The sequence below is a fragment of the Gadus chalcogrammus genome, chromosome 2 (genome assembly GCF_026213295.1).
Source record: "Gadus chalcogrammus isolate NIFS_2021 chromosome 2, NIFS_Gcha_1.0, whole genome shotgun sequence".
NCBI classification, from domain to species: domain Eukaryota; kingdom Metazoa; phylum Chordata; class Actinopteri; order Gadiformes; family Gadidae; genus Gadus; species Gadus chalcogrammus.
The window spans coordinates 10,485,366-10,502,052 of record NC_079413.1 but is presented as its reverse complement, the minus strand read 5'-3'; the positions used below and the strand labels follow the sequence as shown (position 1 = coordinate 10,502,052).

Sequence of the window (16,687 nt, the reverse complement as noted above, 5' to 3'; positions counted from 1 at the left end):
CATACGACGTCTTCTCTGGTGATGCGTTAAATGACTACGGTAATAACTGGTGTTTGAGTCTGCGCGCATTTTTCCCCCATTCACTGTCAAAATCGGGGACATTTCCGGGGACAGCTTTGACCGGGGACAGATCACCGAAAACGGGGACTGTCCCCGGAAATCGGGGACGTCTGGTCACCCTACCATAAGGGGTCACTGTGTTCATTTGAATCATGTTTTGATTGAATGACATGACCTAGTAAACAGATCACAAAGCTGAATAGATTTAAGACCCGTTTTGTGCCAACATAAATACTGGCTATTTCTGGCCAGATAAGTTACACAGCCTCAGAGTATGCGAATGACTGGATTCTAATGGCCATGCTTCATCGACTAGCCACCCTATGGCCTAAAGCCCCACTCGTATCTAAAGTCACCCTACTTTCCCCAGCTACTGACGTTTTAGTGTAACATTCTATATAATCTTCCATCCCTTTTATGCAGTATAACTTTAGCTACCACCATTTTGAAATGTTAATATAACTTATTCCACTCCTCTCCATATCTGATTAATACATCCATGATTGTTTCCTGTTATTACCAGTTACCCTGCCACGGATTTTCAAGAGTAGTTAATTCACACAGGGATGTAATCATTTAGAACATCTTTATTGGCCATCATCGGCAGGTCTCCTGCTTCTCCGTGGGAAGATTTCGACAAATGACTGAGATGCGTCGCTCCCGGGGGACTCTGCTTCCACGAAACACTGACTGCTCGTCCTTCAGGATCTCATGGGTGAAGCCATACCGGGCCGTGTCCCTGGATAAAAAGGTTTATTATTCATTATGCACCCCTTCTCAGGCTACATTAGTTCTAATGGGTACAATTGAAAAGATAGGGATTGTTTCACCCTCTGATGTATTTAAATCAAAGTAACATTAATTAATCAGATTTGGATTACAAGATGTATAAACTATAAAAATCAATACAACATGCGCAGCATGTTGAAAAAATATCAGAAAAAGTTAAATCATATAATTTAGTATATATATTTTTTCAACCAACCCCTACTTATTTGTATGCATGTTCAGGCATATACATATACATATATAAAGATATATAGATAGAGGTGTATTCTACGAGCAGATCAAAGGAAGAGTAGACAAGCAACCAAAAATCTGTTCCACCCCAAAATAATACACAATATTTGGATTGGAATTGCAAATGCAAACAAAGCAGCGATAAAGGGGGAGAAGCAACATACTAAACCTCAATATGTAGAGGGAGTATCGTGGCAGAAAGAGATCCAGCCATTGGTGAGCGTCGTCTTCCTTTACCAAGCGCATCACACTGTCTGATAGGAGACTGAGCCCTGCAATTGTACTGCCACAGAACTAGGACGAAAGGGTAAAAAGTAAATAAATATTTCATTTAAATACATCATTTTCATACGTACATGCTACATGCAATTATTACTGCATGGAATTATTATTTATTCATGTAAATACATTCTAAAATCCAACTGCTACAGAGAAATTACCCTTTCATAAGAAATATCAACAGCGTTATGCCTTTTTTGAAAAGATTCATTATGAGCCATTTGATATGAAACACATATCAAAGATCAAAATTATCGTTCAACGTTCAATAGTTTGAAAGAAGATATAGTTATTGTGAGGATAAAGTCACAACGTTTGTGTGCCATCATTGTTGACAAACGTCAATGTTTCTTATGCAACAATGCGTCTCATACACAAGAAGGCACAGTTTATTGTATTTGTAAAGGTCTATATTCCTACAATTTTAGAGACCGACTTGGAGGCGGGGCGAACTCAATTTGGCCCGAGCGAGTAAATGCTCCATCTCGGGCGCGGTACAGGCGCCTTGTGTTTAAGCTGGTAGTGGAAACGAGTATCAGTGCGGCACGGTGCACCACGGCCAAAAGTATGAATGGAAAACGCTATAGGTGTAGCGTGCAAGGTAAAGTTTGGGAGTCTAGTTGTATTGAGTTTCTAAACGTTGACACTCTCGCTCTGAAACTTTATCTGGGTTGGCACTTTTTGAAGTGCAAGAACGTGGTGGAGTATTTTATAAAGCACCGTAGCTCTTATTCATATATATATATATATAATATATAGTATAGAATAATATACTCTTACATTCTGTTATCATACGATTCGTACCTTGATGCTGTCGATGTGTGGTTTGATGAAGCCAGCCTTGTCCAGATCTAGGACATGAACGGGGCCAAGAAGTGGACTGCCCTCAGGGAAAGCTACAGATTTGACACGCCTTAAGACACCCTCACACACCGACCCCCATGTTCCACGCTCGGTCTCTCTGTACCCGTGAATAGCCTGAGCAGTAGAAAGAACATAAATATTAATGAATGATGAGTTAAATAAGGCAGATACAATAGCCATTTTTTAAGAGATTTATTTTAAATTAAGAGTTTGAAATAAAAAAAAACACAAAATGTTGAGATTAAAAAAAGATAAACTTCGTTTCAGCCCGGTAAAAAAAAATTTTAAATGCAGATTAAACCAATGACATCTTCAATAATCTATTCGAAATCTGCATTGTAGTTAAAGAAAAGCATTATCTTTATAGCTACTGTTCACTCACTGTTGGGAAGGGTCATTACTATGTGACCCAGACCCAGTAACAGTGTATTGCAGAATGTTTGCATTTAATTGTACAAAAGGGGTACAAACTGAAGGAACGAATACATTCTCTGTTGTGGTCCGAGGGTACGGTGCCCCCCATCACTCGCCTTGTGTGCTATCACATTTGTTGACACGCGCCTGGGTTTAATGTAGCAAAACAAGTGACCGTAACCTGACAAAAACGCAGATAATAAAAATTCAAACTTACATCATCCCAGTGGTCAAATTGGTAACGTTTCCTTTTCAACCCAGGTTCGAGTTCTTGAAAAAGAGCACATTCTTCCTCTTTGCTGATAAATTGGGTTCGCACCTCTACCTGCGTGCTGAGTCGTTGGATCAAATCCCGCGACGAGCCGTCCACGTAATGTTCTAGCTGTGAGAAAACACTGCCGGTTACACGGATCGTAGAGTTTGTAGAACTCTGACAACGCCTATATTTACTTATATTAAGCGAGTTTATCTGTGTCAATATACTTTTTAGCAATTTCATTATTATAGTGGATAGATGTCCTCTATCAGCTAAAGACAGTGATCGGTTTATATTTTAGGTAGAGCTGTAGACCTGCAAGACACCATTTTGTAAGCGCTAAGTACCTTGGGAGGTGTAGTTTTCAAACGGATGAAAGAAAGACGCCAGCAGGTGGCAATATTTTTCAATTAAATGAAATGGTATTTAGGAAAATGTTAACTTTCTAACTTTTCTAGTCAAATGTGTTATAAGGGCTATATTGCATCGTATATATTTAGAGACAGCTGTTGAAGCTGAGTTAATAGTCGAAACTAGTTGTGGAATTAATGTCGGCCACGTCCTAAGTGGCCTCACAGACGGTACCGCAGCAATGCCCCATTTAAGTATTGTTTTATTATGGACAGAAGGGGGAGACACATAACTAGAGAGACTATCGCTTTAGACCTGGCCATGCGGTAATCCAACCGACCTAACCCACATACAATATATTTAGATGTAAAATTCCCGCATATTACATGACAAGAACAGTTAATTAATTCTTCCCTAATTATAATTATATGGTTTTGTAATGTGTGCATAACATGCAAAATGTACACACTCTCTCCCTCCAACACACACAAGCGCAAACACAGAACAGAATGAATAGTTTTTGCCAGGGTCAAGGACATTGAGTTGATGGCTCCTCCTGCTTTACAAGAGACAAGTCAGAACTGCAAAATGGACCACAGACTGACATTATTGAAAGAATGCATTCAAAACCTATTATAGGACTATTTCATCTTATGGCATTGGTCACATGTTGCACACTCATAATTCATTTTCGTAAACAATCACTGTAGGCCAACACAAACATCTAGGCCTATGCATTATATTCTATTGACTTGGACGTAATTTCACTATAAGGGTTCGGATTGGTCAAGAGGGTTGACCACAGGCCCCTTACCACGAGACTGGCCAAACGTGTGTCTCCACACGCTCCTCCAGCCAGTCTGTCTTCAGCTTGTTCTGGTGAAGTTAAAAGGCCTCCTGATTGCAGGGCTTACTCAGCAAACCTGTGAGTGGTAAGCTGAGACACCTGAGTGGGGCGGGGTCTCTATGACACAGCTTTTAGAGTAGTACATCCCATCCCACAGCACACCCCTTGGCTGACTTTGCTTGCCTTTGTGGCCACCATGTGGCCATGTAGGGTACTGCTCAGTGGCTGGGCCACCACAACTTTAATTCAATGTACTAACATTCGTCACCATTGTCAAAAACCCGCTGCTGGTTCAGTCGGTTGATTTTTATGTCCGGGCGAGGGAAGGAGATAACCCTGTAGCAGGGAATATAGGCCTGATCTAGGTTCAAAGCTAGTGACAGAACAGAAGCTGTCAAGAAGCTGCAGAGGAGCCATTACCACAGTTGACAGGAATAACATTAGAAAGTAACATTTATTTAAAAAGTGATATGGGATTGGGCTGGATATGAAAAGCATGTGTTGTGGGGCACTTATTGCAGTGCTTTTGGCTAAAGCAATAAGTTTAGAAGAAAACGACAAATAGGAGAAAACAACAAATAGGAAAAATGAATTATGTTGACCAGCTGCATGACACAGTTTGTTAGTTTGCCATGATGGTATTACAACATCTCTCTGTGTGCTCTATGCAGGGGAATTTTGGTAGTTCTTGACAAACCAGTCACAGGTCAATTTGGTGCCTGCAAGGAGGAAGGAAAAAATACAGAAAAACACAATATAATGTATCTAAACAACTGATGGTAGTGATATAAGAAACAGATGAGTGTATTCCTATTATCTATCCATGTTCCACATCAAGTTTAATTATACTTCTAAATTGCAGTTAAAGCTTTGAGTGGGAAAGTTTAACCGCTATATTCATATTAATTAATGGTCGCTGAACCACAACATCATTGCTATTTTTGAGCTCTAAGATGACCCTGTTGTTTTATAAGGGGGATCTTGAAGTCTTGAGCTCTGACCTTCTCTTAGTGGTGTGAAGGGGAGTCTGGGAGGTAGCGTCTCAGCCTGGCATTGTTGGCCGTCTTCTTCAATTGGCCATCTGACAAGCTGGTGTCATACTGGTATCATGGGTCAAGGTTATTGGGCAAGATGCTTTGGATTGTGGCTGACCTCAATATATTATATCTATAAAGGGAATGGGTCTGCTTCCAGTCCAGAGACGGTCAGGCAGTAGAACTCCTCTCAACAGAGCTATCTTATTGATGATATTATTACGATATTTCTGCAAAATTATTACAACGTAGCCTGACCCTTACTAAAATGCAATTCGACTAGATGTTAAACAATGGATATAACATTCACATTTTTACTGGCCAAGCTCCGATGTGGGAGTAGTAGGGATGCATCAATCAGGTTTGAACACATCAGTTAGAATATATATTTTTAAGTGAAATATATTAAAGGTAGAATATGTAAGATTTCGGCATTAAAACATTTAGAAACGACCAGCCTTATGTTATATGTTTTATTTTCTTGTGTACCAACATAATCCCAAAAGTTTTCAGCAATTACTAATCTCAGGGAAATCTGTAATTTTGAAAAGGGGACGTCCCGGGCAATGTCACTAGCATCTATGAAATATCTGAATCATGGGAAACAAAGGGAGTGAGGACGGAAGACGGAGAACTATGATATCTACTCTATTGTTTTTTTCATTCAATGTATTGCTCATTCTTGATGATACACGAATGATACACCAGTTTGCCGCGATTTCTGTTGAAAAGGCTTGCCATGTAAAGCGTAAACGTACGGGTGAATCCAACAACCCAAGAAGATTATCTGATAAGATGGAGTAGCCTGGCACCGCCCAGGCACCCACCTACCTACTTCCGCTCAATTTTCATTTCACTTCAGTACTAGGTCTGGGTCTGCTTAATGTGAATGCGTTCAATGGAAACCAGGGGCCGTATTCACAAAGGATCTTAGGGCTAAAAGTAGGTCCTAACTGGCGAATTTAGGAGTAACTTAGTGTCACTCTTAAATGTAGGACTCCTAACTTTTTTCACAAAGAGCAATTCACAAAGTAGGGTTAGATCGCAGTTGTTCAAACTCATAGGTGGAAGTTCTCCAGCTAAAATGGGGGTTTACTTACCCTTTAAGAGTGTTCAAAGGATACATGTATCTGGCCCTTGAATTCCAGTGCCTCTGCGATCATTTCCACTGCCTCTTGAATCGAGACCTCATCCTCTTCACCCACTGCATTGAAAAAGTGAATGTATGTGCTTGATGATTGGAAGCAGAAGCATATACTCACAATCACAGAAATGGCACTGCTCCTGACCCCCCGCAATGGTATTTACCATGAAGGTTTTGCATTTAGGCCTGCCCTGCAGGCATGCCTAAACAATCATTCACCTTAGGGGCAGGATTATCAGTCCAATTCCGTCCAACCCTTTATTGGTGTTGCAGATATCAACCCAAGATAATGCAGGGTCCCTGCTTTTCTAATGGTTTTCATAACAAGAAAATAGTTGATCTTATATTGGCTCCAAACACTGAAAAACAAAGGAATGCTTTAATCCTCCATTTCTCTTGTGATAACTTAGACATGACGAAATCTCCTGGCTTGAGCAGATTGCCTCACACGGACCGGGCAGTATTTCCAGTGCAATCAATTTGTGAAATGTAAGGCCATAAACTAAAGTTTTTGTTTATACTTACAACAGAGCAGCGGAGCAGTTTGAACTGGGGTCTTGTCTAGCCTCAAGCGAGCTAGTGCTATGTGCATCCCTGACTGTGCCCTAAGCGGGCCAGCCTCTGATCCGGCCCTTGAGCCCTGCGCTGTCCCCCGCTCTTAATTAGAATATGGAGGCTCTGCCTCCCCCTCCTCAAAAGGACTGCAGGATGTTCTGCTGGACAGAACGTTCTCCTCCCCCTCAAGAGGTTTTGGGGGAGGCCCGGCTTGGTAGATTCCCCCTAGCTGCAGATGAAGCAGCAGTGCTTTAATCTGGGAAACTCAGATGTTCATGTGTCTACCCTGGTCGCCGGGTTGTCCACCCCCCTAGTTTTTTCCCATGGTGGGGCACCCACAGTTCATCTTACCATGGTGTCCGGGTGTAAGAGCCGCCAGATGAGGGTAGCTCGGAATCAAGCAGGAGAGCCTCAACCTAGGCTGGCTTGGCTTACTACGCAGCCCGTGGAAAGAAACTGCAGTTCATGCATGCCCTGTCTGACAGCCCCTCCCTCAGGTTTTCCATACCCAGGCATACGGGGCACTCCACATGGCAATTATCCGCCTGAGGCGGGGCCATGCAGGTGTTACACAGATGAGACCCCAACATCTCCAGACACGGAGCGATACCAAGCCCTGCATTCTATCATTCTATGGGCGCAATAATATTGTGGCAACCACCAGCCTGGTGTTCAAAACTGGTTTGACAATGTCGCAGCCTCTGGAGGATGAATGATCCGTAGCCCAAAACTTCTGGTTGTGTGGCTTCCAGCGCGAAGAGCCACCAGTTAATCAAACAGATGGTTTTTCGAATTGTTTGTTTACATTTCAACCTGCAAACACAAAATTCTGCAAGAAGAGAGAAGGGACAAACTTCAGGATGACAGGGACATTTATGCTTTTGGGCAGAAAGTGCTCTACCTCATCCAGGGTCACAACGTGACTACGTTGGTATACACACTCAGGGGTGGACTGGGACAAAAAATCGCCCTGGGCATTTTGGACCACACCGACCCAACACATTCGATAACGCACACCTTTTCAGTCTTTTCGGTCTGTTGAATGTGTATACCAACTGTGCAACTCTTTAAAACCACATACCTTAAGCCATGCAATGAGTTTACGGGAATCAGTGAGAGTGGACACATTAAATATTTCCAAAAAGTGTACCAGTGGCGAAACAACTTTACGAAGGGCCCTTGAGCAGAAATGGGCCAAGCCCCCCCGCCCCCCAACACACACACACACACACACACACACACACACACACACACACACACACACACACACACACACACACACACACACACACACACACACACACACACACACACACACACACACACACACACACACACACACACACACACACACACACAAACACACACACACTGCCAGTCTGCAGCCTATGCCAATGAGAAGAGTGAAGCAACACTGTAGGGCTACATTAATTTCATCATCAATATTCTTTCTAACTTTCAGGTACACATAGGCTATTCTCATTAGTAGAGTTTACTTCCTGATGCCAACCTTCCCCATTAATCCAGGCTTGGGACCGGCACCTAGTTGAGCTGGCTTGCCCCTTAAGTGGCTGGGTTAGGCTGAACTCTAACCATATATTACAAAGATTCCAGCTAAATAATGCCAAATACACACTATGGATACGTATCTCAAATATAGGCCTATAGTAGGCTAGTCCAACAAAAATAATCAACTAATTCGTTTAAAGAGATCGGAAGTTCTAGGAACGTATGGATATGGACAAATTATAAACAAACGGATTAGAAGGCCTGGCTGGGGCATAATAAAATAAGCCTTCAACTGTTTTATTGTATATATAATCTAGCTAAATATTTTGTGTTCTAAATTTTGAGTTTGAGGAAAAGTCAAAATGCCATTTTGCAACATAACATGTATGAACTTAGTATACCTAACCCAACATCATCAAATAGTATACCTAAAATTGCGGGGTATAGATTAAAGTGATTAAAGATTAAAGTGTGTCGGGCCGATGCCCCTTGGTTAAGAAACCATTGAGCTGATTCTGATTGGGCCAGCCCAGTGTTGATCAGGCCGCTAACGAACTTTAAGGTATACTACGAACCTCGCTGAACCTATCCAGGCTTTCTTGGGAAAACCTGGATCGACAGAGACGCAACTCGTGATCAGAGTTACTACGACGCTCGCTTAAGATTCGATTAGTCGATACAGGTTTTCTGCTTTAGGTTTTCTGCTTTAGGTTCAATGCGCGTCCACGTGAAAGGGGCGTTTATCATGTCATATTACTCACCTTTACAAACTGAATAGATCAAGAGCAGTCTATTTCACTCAAGAGGAACAGATATTCATAATGAACTCCTATGAGGAGTTAAAAAATCATATAACAGCTAGGGGAAACAGAGTTGCACATAATAATATAGCGAGGCTTGCTGGCAAAAAACAGCCGATAGTGTAAATTTGTGTAAGTGAAAAGATTCTGCATATTATCTATAAAATAACAATGCCAAATTCAGAATTGCTCATCATTAATCCTAATAGAGTGATTCAAGTCTCGCCGGTCTATCATCATGCCTTTTACCCCCATAGATGTGGTGCCAGCAAGGCCTTGAGAATATGGGTTCAAGTTCAAAATAAGTACAAAAATAGAATTCCATAACTTTTTAGTGCCTGCATAATCTATCTATCGATATATATATACCTGTGTATATACTGAGATACTCTCCCATACACAGTGTATGGGTTTACATTTCGTTCTGCAGTACGAATAAAGTCGGACAATCGTGCTCTCGGGTCGCTTTTTTAGTCAAAGAAAATATCCCGATTGAAAGGTAATGGTTTGAATTTCGTTCTGTGTATAACGAAGTAAGTCAAAAAATCGTGCTCTGGGACACGATTCCGGTCTCATAGCTAGTCACACCCACTAAGAGGAGGAAATTCCTTCTCTCTCCCATTGAACACCATGTTATTCAAATCAGTTAGTGGAGGCTGAGGGAGACACATCCTCAAGCAGTAATGTTCAATAGGCAATAGGGGGTGCTAATGTCCCTTTATCCAGAGGAACTAACATTACATACAAAGGCATTAAAGTAGTCATATTTAAGGGCATTAATTCATAACAGTAGTCTGGGCAATCTACACGTTGCCACAATAATATTATATTTTTTATACATTACATTTCTACTATTAACAAAATCATGGAATATGCTACTTAATTCAGACCTACAGATACACACTTGTAGGTTCCTCTACAAATGACTGAAAGAAGATACAGGCCCCCAACCCAGTTGGTCTGTTCTCCAAGAGCAGAGTTTTCAGAGAAGAGTGAAAAGAGCAGATGTGAAAGAAAGGTGTGGAGGCAACAGAGGACTAACCAGAAGAAAGCAAAACATTTTTATTTATTTTTTAACTTCTTCTACTCTCCTACCATGAATCTACTCTCAAATCTACTAAGATATTTTTCAGCAGTAAACTCAAAAACTGGATGTGAGTACATGAAAAGCATGTTTTTAACTAAGACTGTTCCTAACTAAATAGGCATCATCCATTACTATCGTTAGGACATCTAAAACAAATTTGTGGCTAAAGGGGCTCCCCATCTGCCGCAGCTCAGCATAGAGGGGATGGGAGGGGTTACCCAAGATGGATTTGAATTTGTCCCTCATCCTCTTCTCCACCACTACCTCCAGACTGTCCAGTTCTAGCCCCACAACAGAGCTGGCCTTCTTCACCAGCTTGTTGAGTCTGTTGGACTCCCCAGCCTTGATGCCACCTCCCCAGCACGCCCCAGCAAAGAACAGTGTGCTGGCTACCACAGACAGATGAAACATCTTTAGTAGCCTGCCACACACGTCAAAGGACCTGAGCCTCCTGAGGAAGAAGAGTCTGCTCTGACCCTTCCGATACAGTGCCTCAGTGTTGTCTGGCCCGTTCAGTTTATTGTTTATGCACACTCCAAGGAACTCCTATCCACTCCAAGGATACGAGTGGGGGGTTTCCTGCTCCGTCGGATGTTCCAGAGTTGAAGCTGAAGTCAGAGGTGTCGATGGTGAAGAGAAAAGGTGAAAGTACTGTTCCTTGGGGTGCGCTGGTGTTACTCATCACCACATCTGACTGGCCGCTCTGCAGCCGCACGTACTGTGGCCTGCCTGAGAGGTAGCCTCCAATCCAGGCCTCCATGTCGTGGTCCACCCGCATCGATGAGAGCTTCTTCACAAGCAGCAGATGCTGGTTGGTGTGGATCGAACTGGAGAAGTAAAAGAACACAGGTGGGGGGGGGGGGGGGGGGGGGCCTGCTGAGCTCACGGGGGCTTGAGTCAAACCTGTCTTTTGCTCATTAGCACGTTTGTGCCCCACCCCACGGCTGGACCAGGCAGTTCGTGTCCCGTGATCCTCTTCGTCCCATCCCACACCTCCTTGGCACTGTGCGTTTCCAGCTTGCCCTCCAGCCTCTCCCTATATCTGTTCTGCCGCCCACAGCTCCCTTCTCAGCTCCTTCTTGGCTGACCTGATCCCCTCTCTGTCTCCTGCCATGATAGCATCGTAAATAGATGATAAATCGTTCAATCACACTAGCTAGAGGGAAATAACGTGTTTCATATCGTTCTCCATGGTTGTCAACAGCAGGTGTGAATGAATCCCATTATCTTCTTGGCGACATCTGCTGGACACAAGTGTAAACTGATGTGTTGAGCGTTGTGTGTCGTTGTGTATTGATGAAGAGCTCGAGGACTGGGGCTCTTCATCGATACACAGCGTAAATTTTCATGTCACTTGAGCTCCTACAAAAATAAATGACGCAGGAATATGTTACCGTCGGACTTTAACACAATACGTTTACGATAGCAAGTAAACCTATGTAATTTAACAGAACCCAGAACCCAGAAATGTTCATCATGACCACAATGTTGCTTACCTCTTCCATGGAGTACATTAGCAAGAGGGGAGGTAAAGGCGGAAAATACAATTATAGGGTGGGACCCACAAATATGAGCGTAGGGCTACTAAAATTGAGTCTCAAGAGTAAAATGCTTCATAGATTGAGTGTGGAGGCCTTACATGTCAGGTTATAACTATTTACACTGATTTCGTATAATTATAATACTACATATTACTAATGTATATTTGACTCAGATTAATGTTTTCTTGTATAAGTTATAATTATGCCTGTCCTTTCACCAAAATATCAAATGCTTTTTAAGCCATTTACATATTATACTGTGTGTGTGCGTGTGTGCCTGTGTGTGTGTGTGTGTGTGTGTGTGTGTGTGTGTGTGTGTGTGTGTGTGTGTGTGTGTGTGTGTGTGTGTGTGTGTGTGTGTGCGCGCGCGCGTTTGTGTGTGTGTGTTCTTGTGTGTTCTTCTTCTTCAGAAGAAGAGCAGGTTCAGCAGTGTGTGTGTGTGTGTGTGTGTGTTGTTGAGTGCTCTTCATCTTCGGAAGAAGAGCAGGTCCAGCAGTGTGTGTGTGTGTGTGTGTGTGTGTGTGTGTGTGTGTTGTTGTGTGCTCTTCTTCTTCGGAAGAAGAGCAGGTTCAGCAGGGGCAGGGTGCTCTACATCCATCCGACCATTGAATTATTCAGCCTTATGAATCATTGAGCCCTGTGCTTTTTAAGGCCCCTTGTCTCAGAGTTCCAGAAAGCACCAGTGAACCCTTCTGGGCTAGCATGGGGGGGGGGGTGGAGGTGGAGGATTCATCTGCTCTATACTTTCAGCTCCTAAAGATGGAGGACAAACTAACACTGGTCATTGTAGAACTCACTCATGTATGGTGAGGGGAATACCCTGGATGTGATAACGAAGACGCTGAAATTATTGGTTTGAAATGGTGCTATCATATATGTACCTCAACATCATTCACTGAATCATTTATTTTCATTTTCATGTTTACATATATTAGGAAGGGGGAATCCATAAAGGGTAAACCCTATCCCTAACCCTAATACATTTTCTAATGATCATGAACCTTGGAATGAGCCTCTGAATGATTAATGCATCCTTCATTCACAATTGTCAATAGCATTTGACATCTTGGCCTATATAATTAAAAACATAAAAAAGACATTAAACTCGAATAGTATATGCAAATAATAATAAAAAAAATAAAAAATATAACAAATAGTAATAATATATATATATATATATATGTACTCAGGTGTTTTAGATGTTTACACTAAAACCAAGAGATTTACATTGTCATGTACGCTGTGCACGGTTGTACCGCTTGGACACTGCAGGGGGCATCAGCTTAGCAGAGGGAAACATGGGGAAAGAGGCCGCTCCTATGATCCGTGTTGATCTCCGACCGCGCGGCCGATTAGGCTCTGTAGGGTTACGACAAACTAAATAACCCCCCCCCCCCACACACACACACACACACACACACACGCACACACACGCACACACACGCACACACACACGCACACACACACGCACACTACACCATTCTTTTTTTTACTGCAGTGCTTGGACACAAGGTTGCTAGCCCAGTTATAGAGTTTTGGATGCGAGGCCAGTATAGGTCACAGCCACTGGGACATTGTATGTGGCATTGCAGCATCGCTGTTTCTTAAAACAGGTTACCCTCGCATGCAAGTCTCCTACTTAATCCTTTATAATTCTTAATAATTATTTTTTCCAAAGCGGAGCTGTGCTGGTTTGTCGAGGTCTGGTATCTGTAGTGGGTTGTTCAAAGGGAGTGATCCACCGCTCCCGAGACACGAGCTATCTGAGGTCGCTCCGTTATTGCTTCGCTGCCTACATATACCAGACTCCACACCGCTCGCTACGTGTCTCATAAGCTGTTTCAAGGCTACCGTTCACTGAGATCTCAGAAAGACTTGAATTAAGGTTATTCTTTTTTAAATAAATACAGTCGAAAATAACGCACTCCTTTACTACGACTAAAAAAATATCCCCCAAATCGTTGCAGATAACGATCCGAGACAATGACATCCTTTGTGTTCTGCACATTCACGCATCGCTCCAATTTGTAGTCCGAGTAGCCTATTTTATCTGACTAGACCTGCCTTCCAAAAAGAGGCTGTGTAGTTTTAATAAGCAAAATGCCGCTGACGGAAATAATGGGGGGGGGGGGGAGAATGCAAGTCTAGATTCAGCCCGTGGAGGTGGGAGGGAGTGCTCTCTCCGTCCATTAATTTCCAAATGTCTGCTGCTAAGAATAGCCCGCCCCCCCCCCCAACTCCCCGTTTCTAACAAACATTCACAGAGACGCGCGTACGCGTACAACGCCTGCCATACATTTCGTCTGGTTTCATGCACACGCGCCTGTATGCGCGCAATCTTCCCTCAGCTTGGTTGCAGCTGAGTATCAATTTATTATTATTCTTACACAAGCAGCGTGATGGCATGGCTGTCACAAACTCGCGGATGCATGCGCACACACACTATCTCAGACTCGTGTTCATGAAAAGCACATAGGCAGGCAAACCTGGTAGACCATGTTGGAAACGCGGCATACGAAACGCCGGAAAAACGGAAAAACGCCTACCATATGTAAACAGCTGTGTCCGCTCCGTCTCAGCGATTCGGTTATAACTATCGATCACGAGGCGGTAAAGATGAATTTAGCTTTAGCGGACATGAGTGTGTCAGTGTGTTTTTTTCGTATGAGATGGACCTTAAAATAAACAAGTGTCTGACTATGGCGCCACCCGTGGAAATAAGGTAGGCCCATCTCATATGGAAGTTGGAGGAGAAGAGAGCGTGAGAGCGGGGGCCGAGTGCGTCATGTGCTGCGGCTATACTGACCTCGTACGCGCGCTCCTGGGCGACGCAGAATCGATCTCGTTCTCATTTTCTTTTTTACAATTGGCCCGAGTGCTTGATATATATATTCACTATATAGTCCCTTTCTTTTCCCTCTTCCATCCATTCAGATATCCTCAAACCCCCCATCCCCCTCCCCCCACACAACACACAACACACCTCCCCTAGGGTCAGTTGAGAGAGAGAGAGAGAGAGAGAGAGAGAGAGAGAGAGAGAGAGGGGGGGGGAGAGAGAGAGAGAGAGAGAGAACAGAGAACAGAGATAGAAAAGAGAGGTAGAGAGAGACAGAGAGAGAAAAAAGAGAGGGAGAGAGAGAGAGAGAGAGAGAGAGAGAGAGAGAGAGAGAGAGAGAGAGAGAGAGAGAGAGAGAGAGAGAGAGAGAGAGAGAGAGAGAGAGAGAGAGAGAGAGAGCGCGAGAGGGAGAGAGAGGGAGAGACGGAGAGAGAGAGAGAGAGAGAGAGAGAGAGAGAGAGAGAGAGAGAGAGAGAGAGAGAGAGAGAGAGAGAGAGAGGGAGAGGGAGAAGGAGAGGGAGAGGGAGAGGGAGAGAGAGAGTGAAAGAAACGCACTCCTTGAAGGGAAGAGAGAGAGAGAGAGAGGGAGACGAAGAGAAGGACGCTCCTAGGACAATACGCGTTCCATCGGAACAAGGTACCACAGAGGGGCGGGGAAGCTTATGGACTTGTTCGGAGAAGCAGCCTCATTGAGAACCTGACGCCGGTGTGCTGAGACGGGCGGACAAGTGGCCGTCATCCTGTTGCCTTCGACGATGCTATCGGCGGGTCCCAGCTGCTTCCACCGCGGATGGATGGCTGCGCACCAGGTACCACGGAGGAGAGGCTCGCGGTTTTAACAAGGTGGACGGATGCCATTGGATTCTTTTGAGACAAAAGGGGTTCAACAACAGCCCTCGACTCCACCGACGACGACATTTGAAGGAAAGCGATTTATCTCATCTTTCTTTTCTTTTTTTAAATGTAAGCGGATCTGAATGTGGATTTTTCGTAGGGAGTAAATGCCGTATGTCAAGGTGGTTGTCTATTTTCAATATGACAGAAAGGTGGCGGGAGGCATATTACAGCAATACACTGTACCAAACATTGCGGATTGCTCCAAATTAAATAAATAACAGTTACGCTGCCTTCTTAAAATTAAGCAAGACCCAGACCAAAATGCAAAGTTGATGCTGCTGTCCGCGGACTATCTATGCTTATGACTTGTTTCATTTGGCGTGGGCTACCGTCATATCGGAATTAAAGAGTATGTCCAATCAATCACTGCTCTGCCGTTTGATGCGTTAAAGATGTCAGGACATATTTTCATGACAGTCCTTAATCCGATCTGCCAAGAATAAGGGAAGGTGATGCAGACACGAGCGCAGCCGAACAACATGAGAACATGAAACATTGATGTCGGGCTCATAAATCTGTACTGATGTATTTTTGGGGGGTGGTAAATACTCCTTAAAACACAACGTAGCGCCAGGACACGTTGAGGATCAGCAACCGCACAAGATTCCGTGTTCGGTCCACGGTGCAATAAGCCGCTCAGCTAAACCAACGCCGATTGACTTTCCTCTCAAGTAGGGCCCGTCGGCAGAACCAGAAAGGGCATGCGAATTTCCATTCCTGTCGGGCAAAGCCAAGGCCCTACTTGACGGATTGGATCACCTTTACGGCACAAGAAGCGACGCTTCACGTATGCACCGTCCTGATCCAGATGAGATGTAATGTTGTATAGCTGTGCTGCTAAGCCTTGGACTCCCGCTCCGCTCCTTCGTAAAGACCGCTTCTTGTCGGTGTCCAGAGAATGGCTCGGTTCGGAGACGATGCACCGGCCAGGTATGGTGGCGGCCCAGGTGGAGGAGGCCCGGGCGGTCGTGGTGGTAGCAGGCAAGGAGGTCCCCACGGCCATGGGCACGGACACGGTCACGGACACGGTGCACCCGGTGGGCCCGGGGGCCAGAGAGTGTACAAGCAGTCCATGGCGCAGAGAGCCCGGACTATGGCGCTGTACAACCCCATCCCCGTGCGCCAGAACTGCTTCACGGTCAACCGCTCGCTGTTCATCTTCAGCGAGGACAATTTTGTGAGGAAATACGCCA

General features: G+C 44.1%; 1 protein-coding gene across 1 annotated transcript; it reads right to left on the bottom strand.

Annotated features, from left to right (window-relative positions):
- Positions 1 to 259: 259 nt before the first annotated feature.
- Positions 260 to 11,334, bottom strand: alkbh7 (alkB homolog 7). Its single transcript, XM_056609095.1, has 8 exons — positions 11,279 to 11,334; positions 10,755 to 11,047; positions 10,439 to 10,609; positions 4,059 to 4,141; positions 2,855 to 3,019; positions 2,164 to 2,337; positions 1,250 to 1,374; positions 260 to 799 (listed from the first exon to the last, which is right to left on the bottom strand). The coding sequence occupies exons 1-8, from the start codon at positions 11,332 to 11,334 to the stop codon at positions 658 to 660; spliced, it is 1,209 nt and encodes a 402-aa protein (XP_056465070.1). The 3' UTR covers positions 260 to 657.
- Positions 11,335 to 16,687: the final 5,353 nt, after the last annotated feature.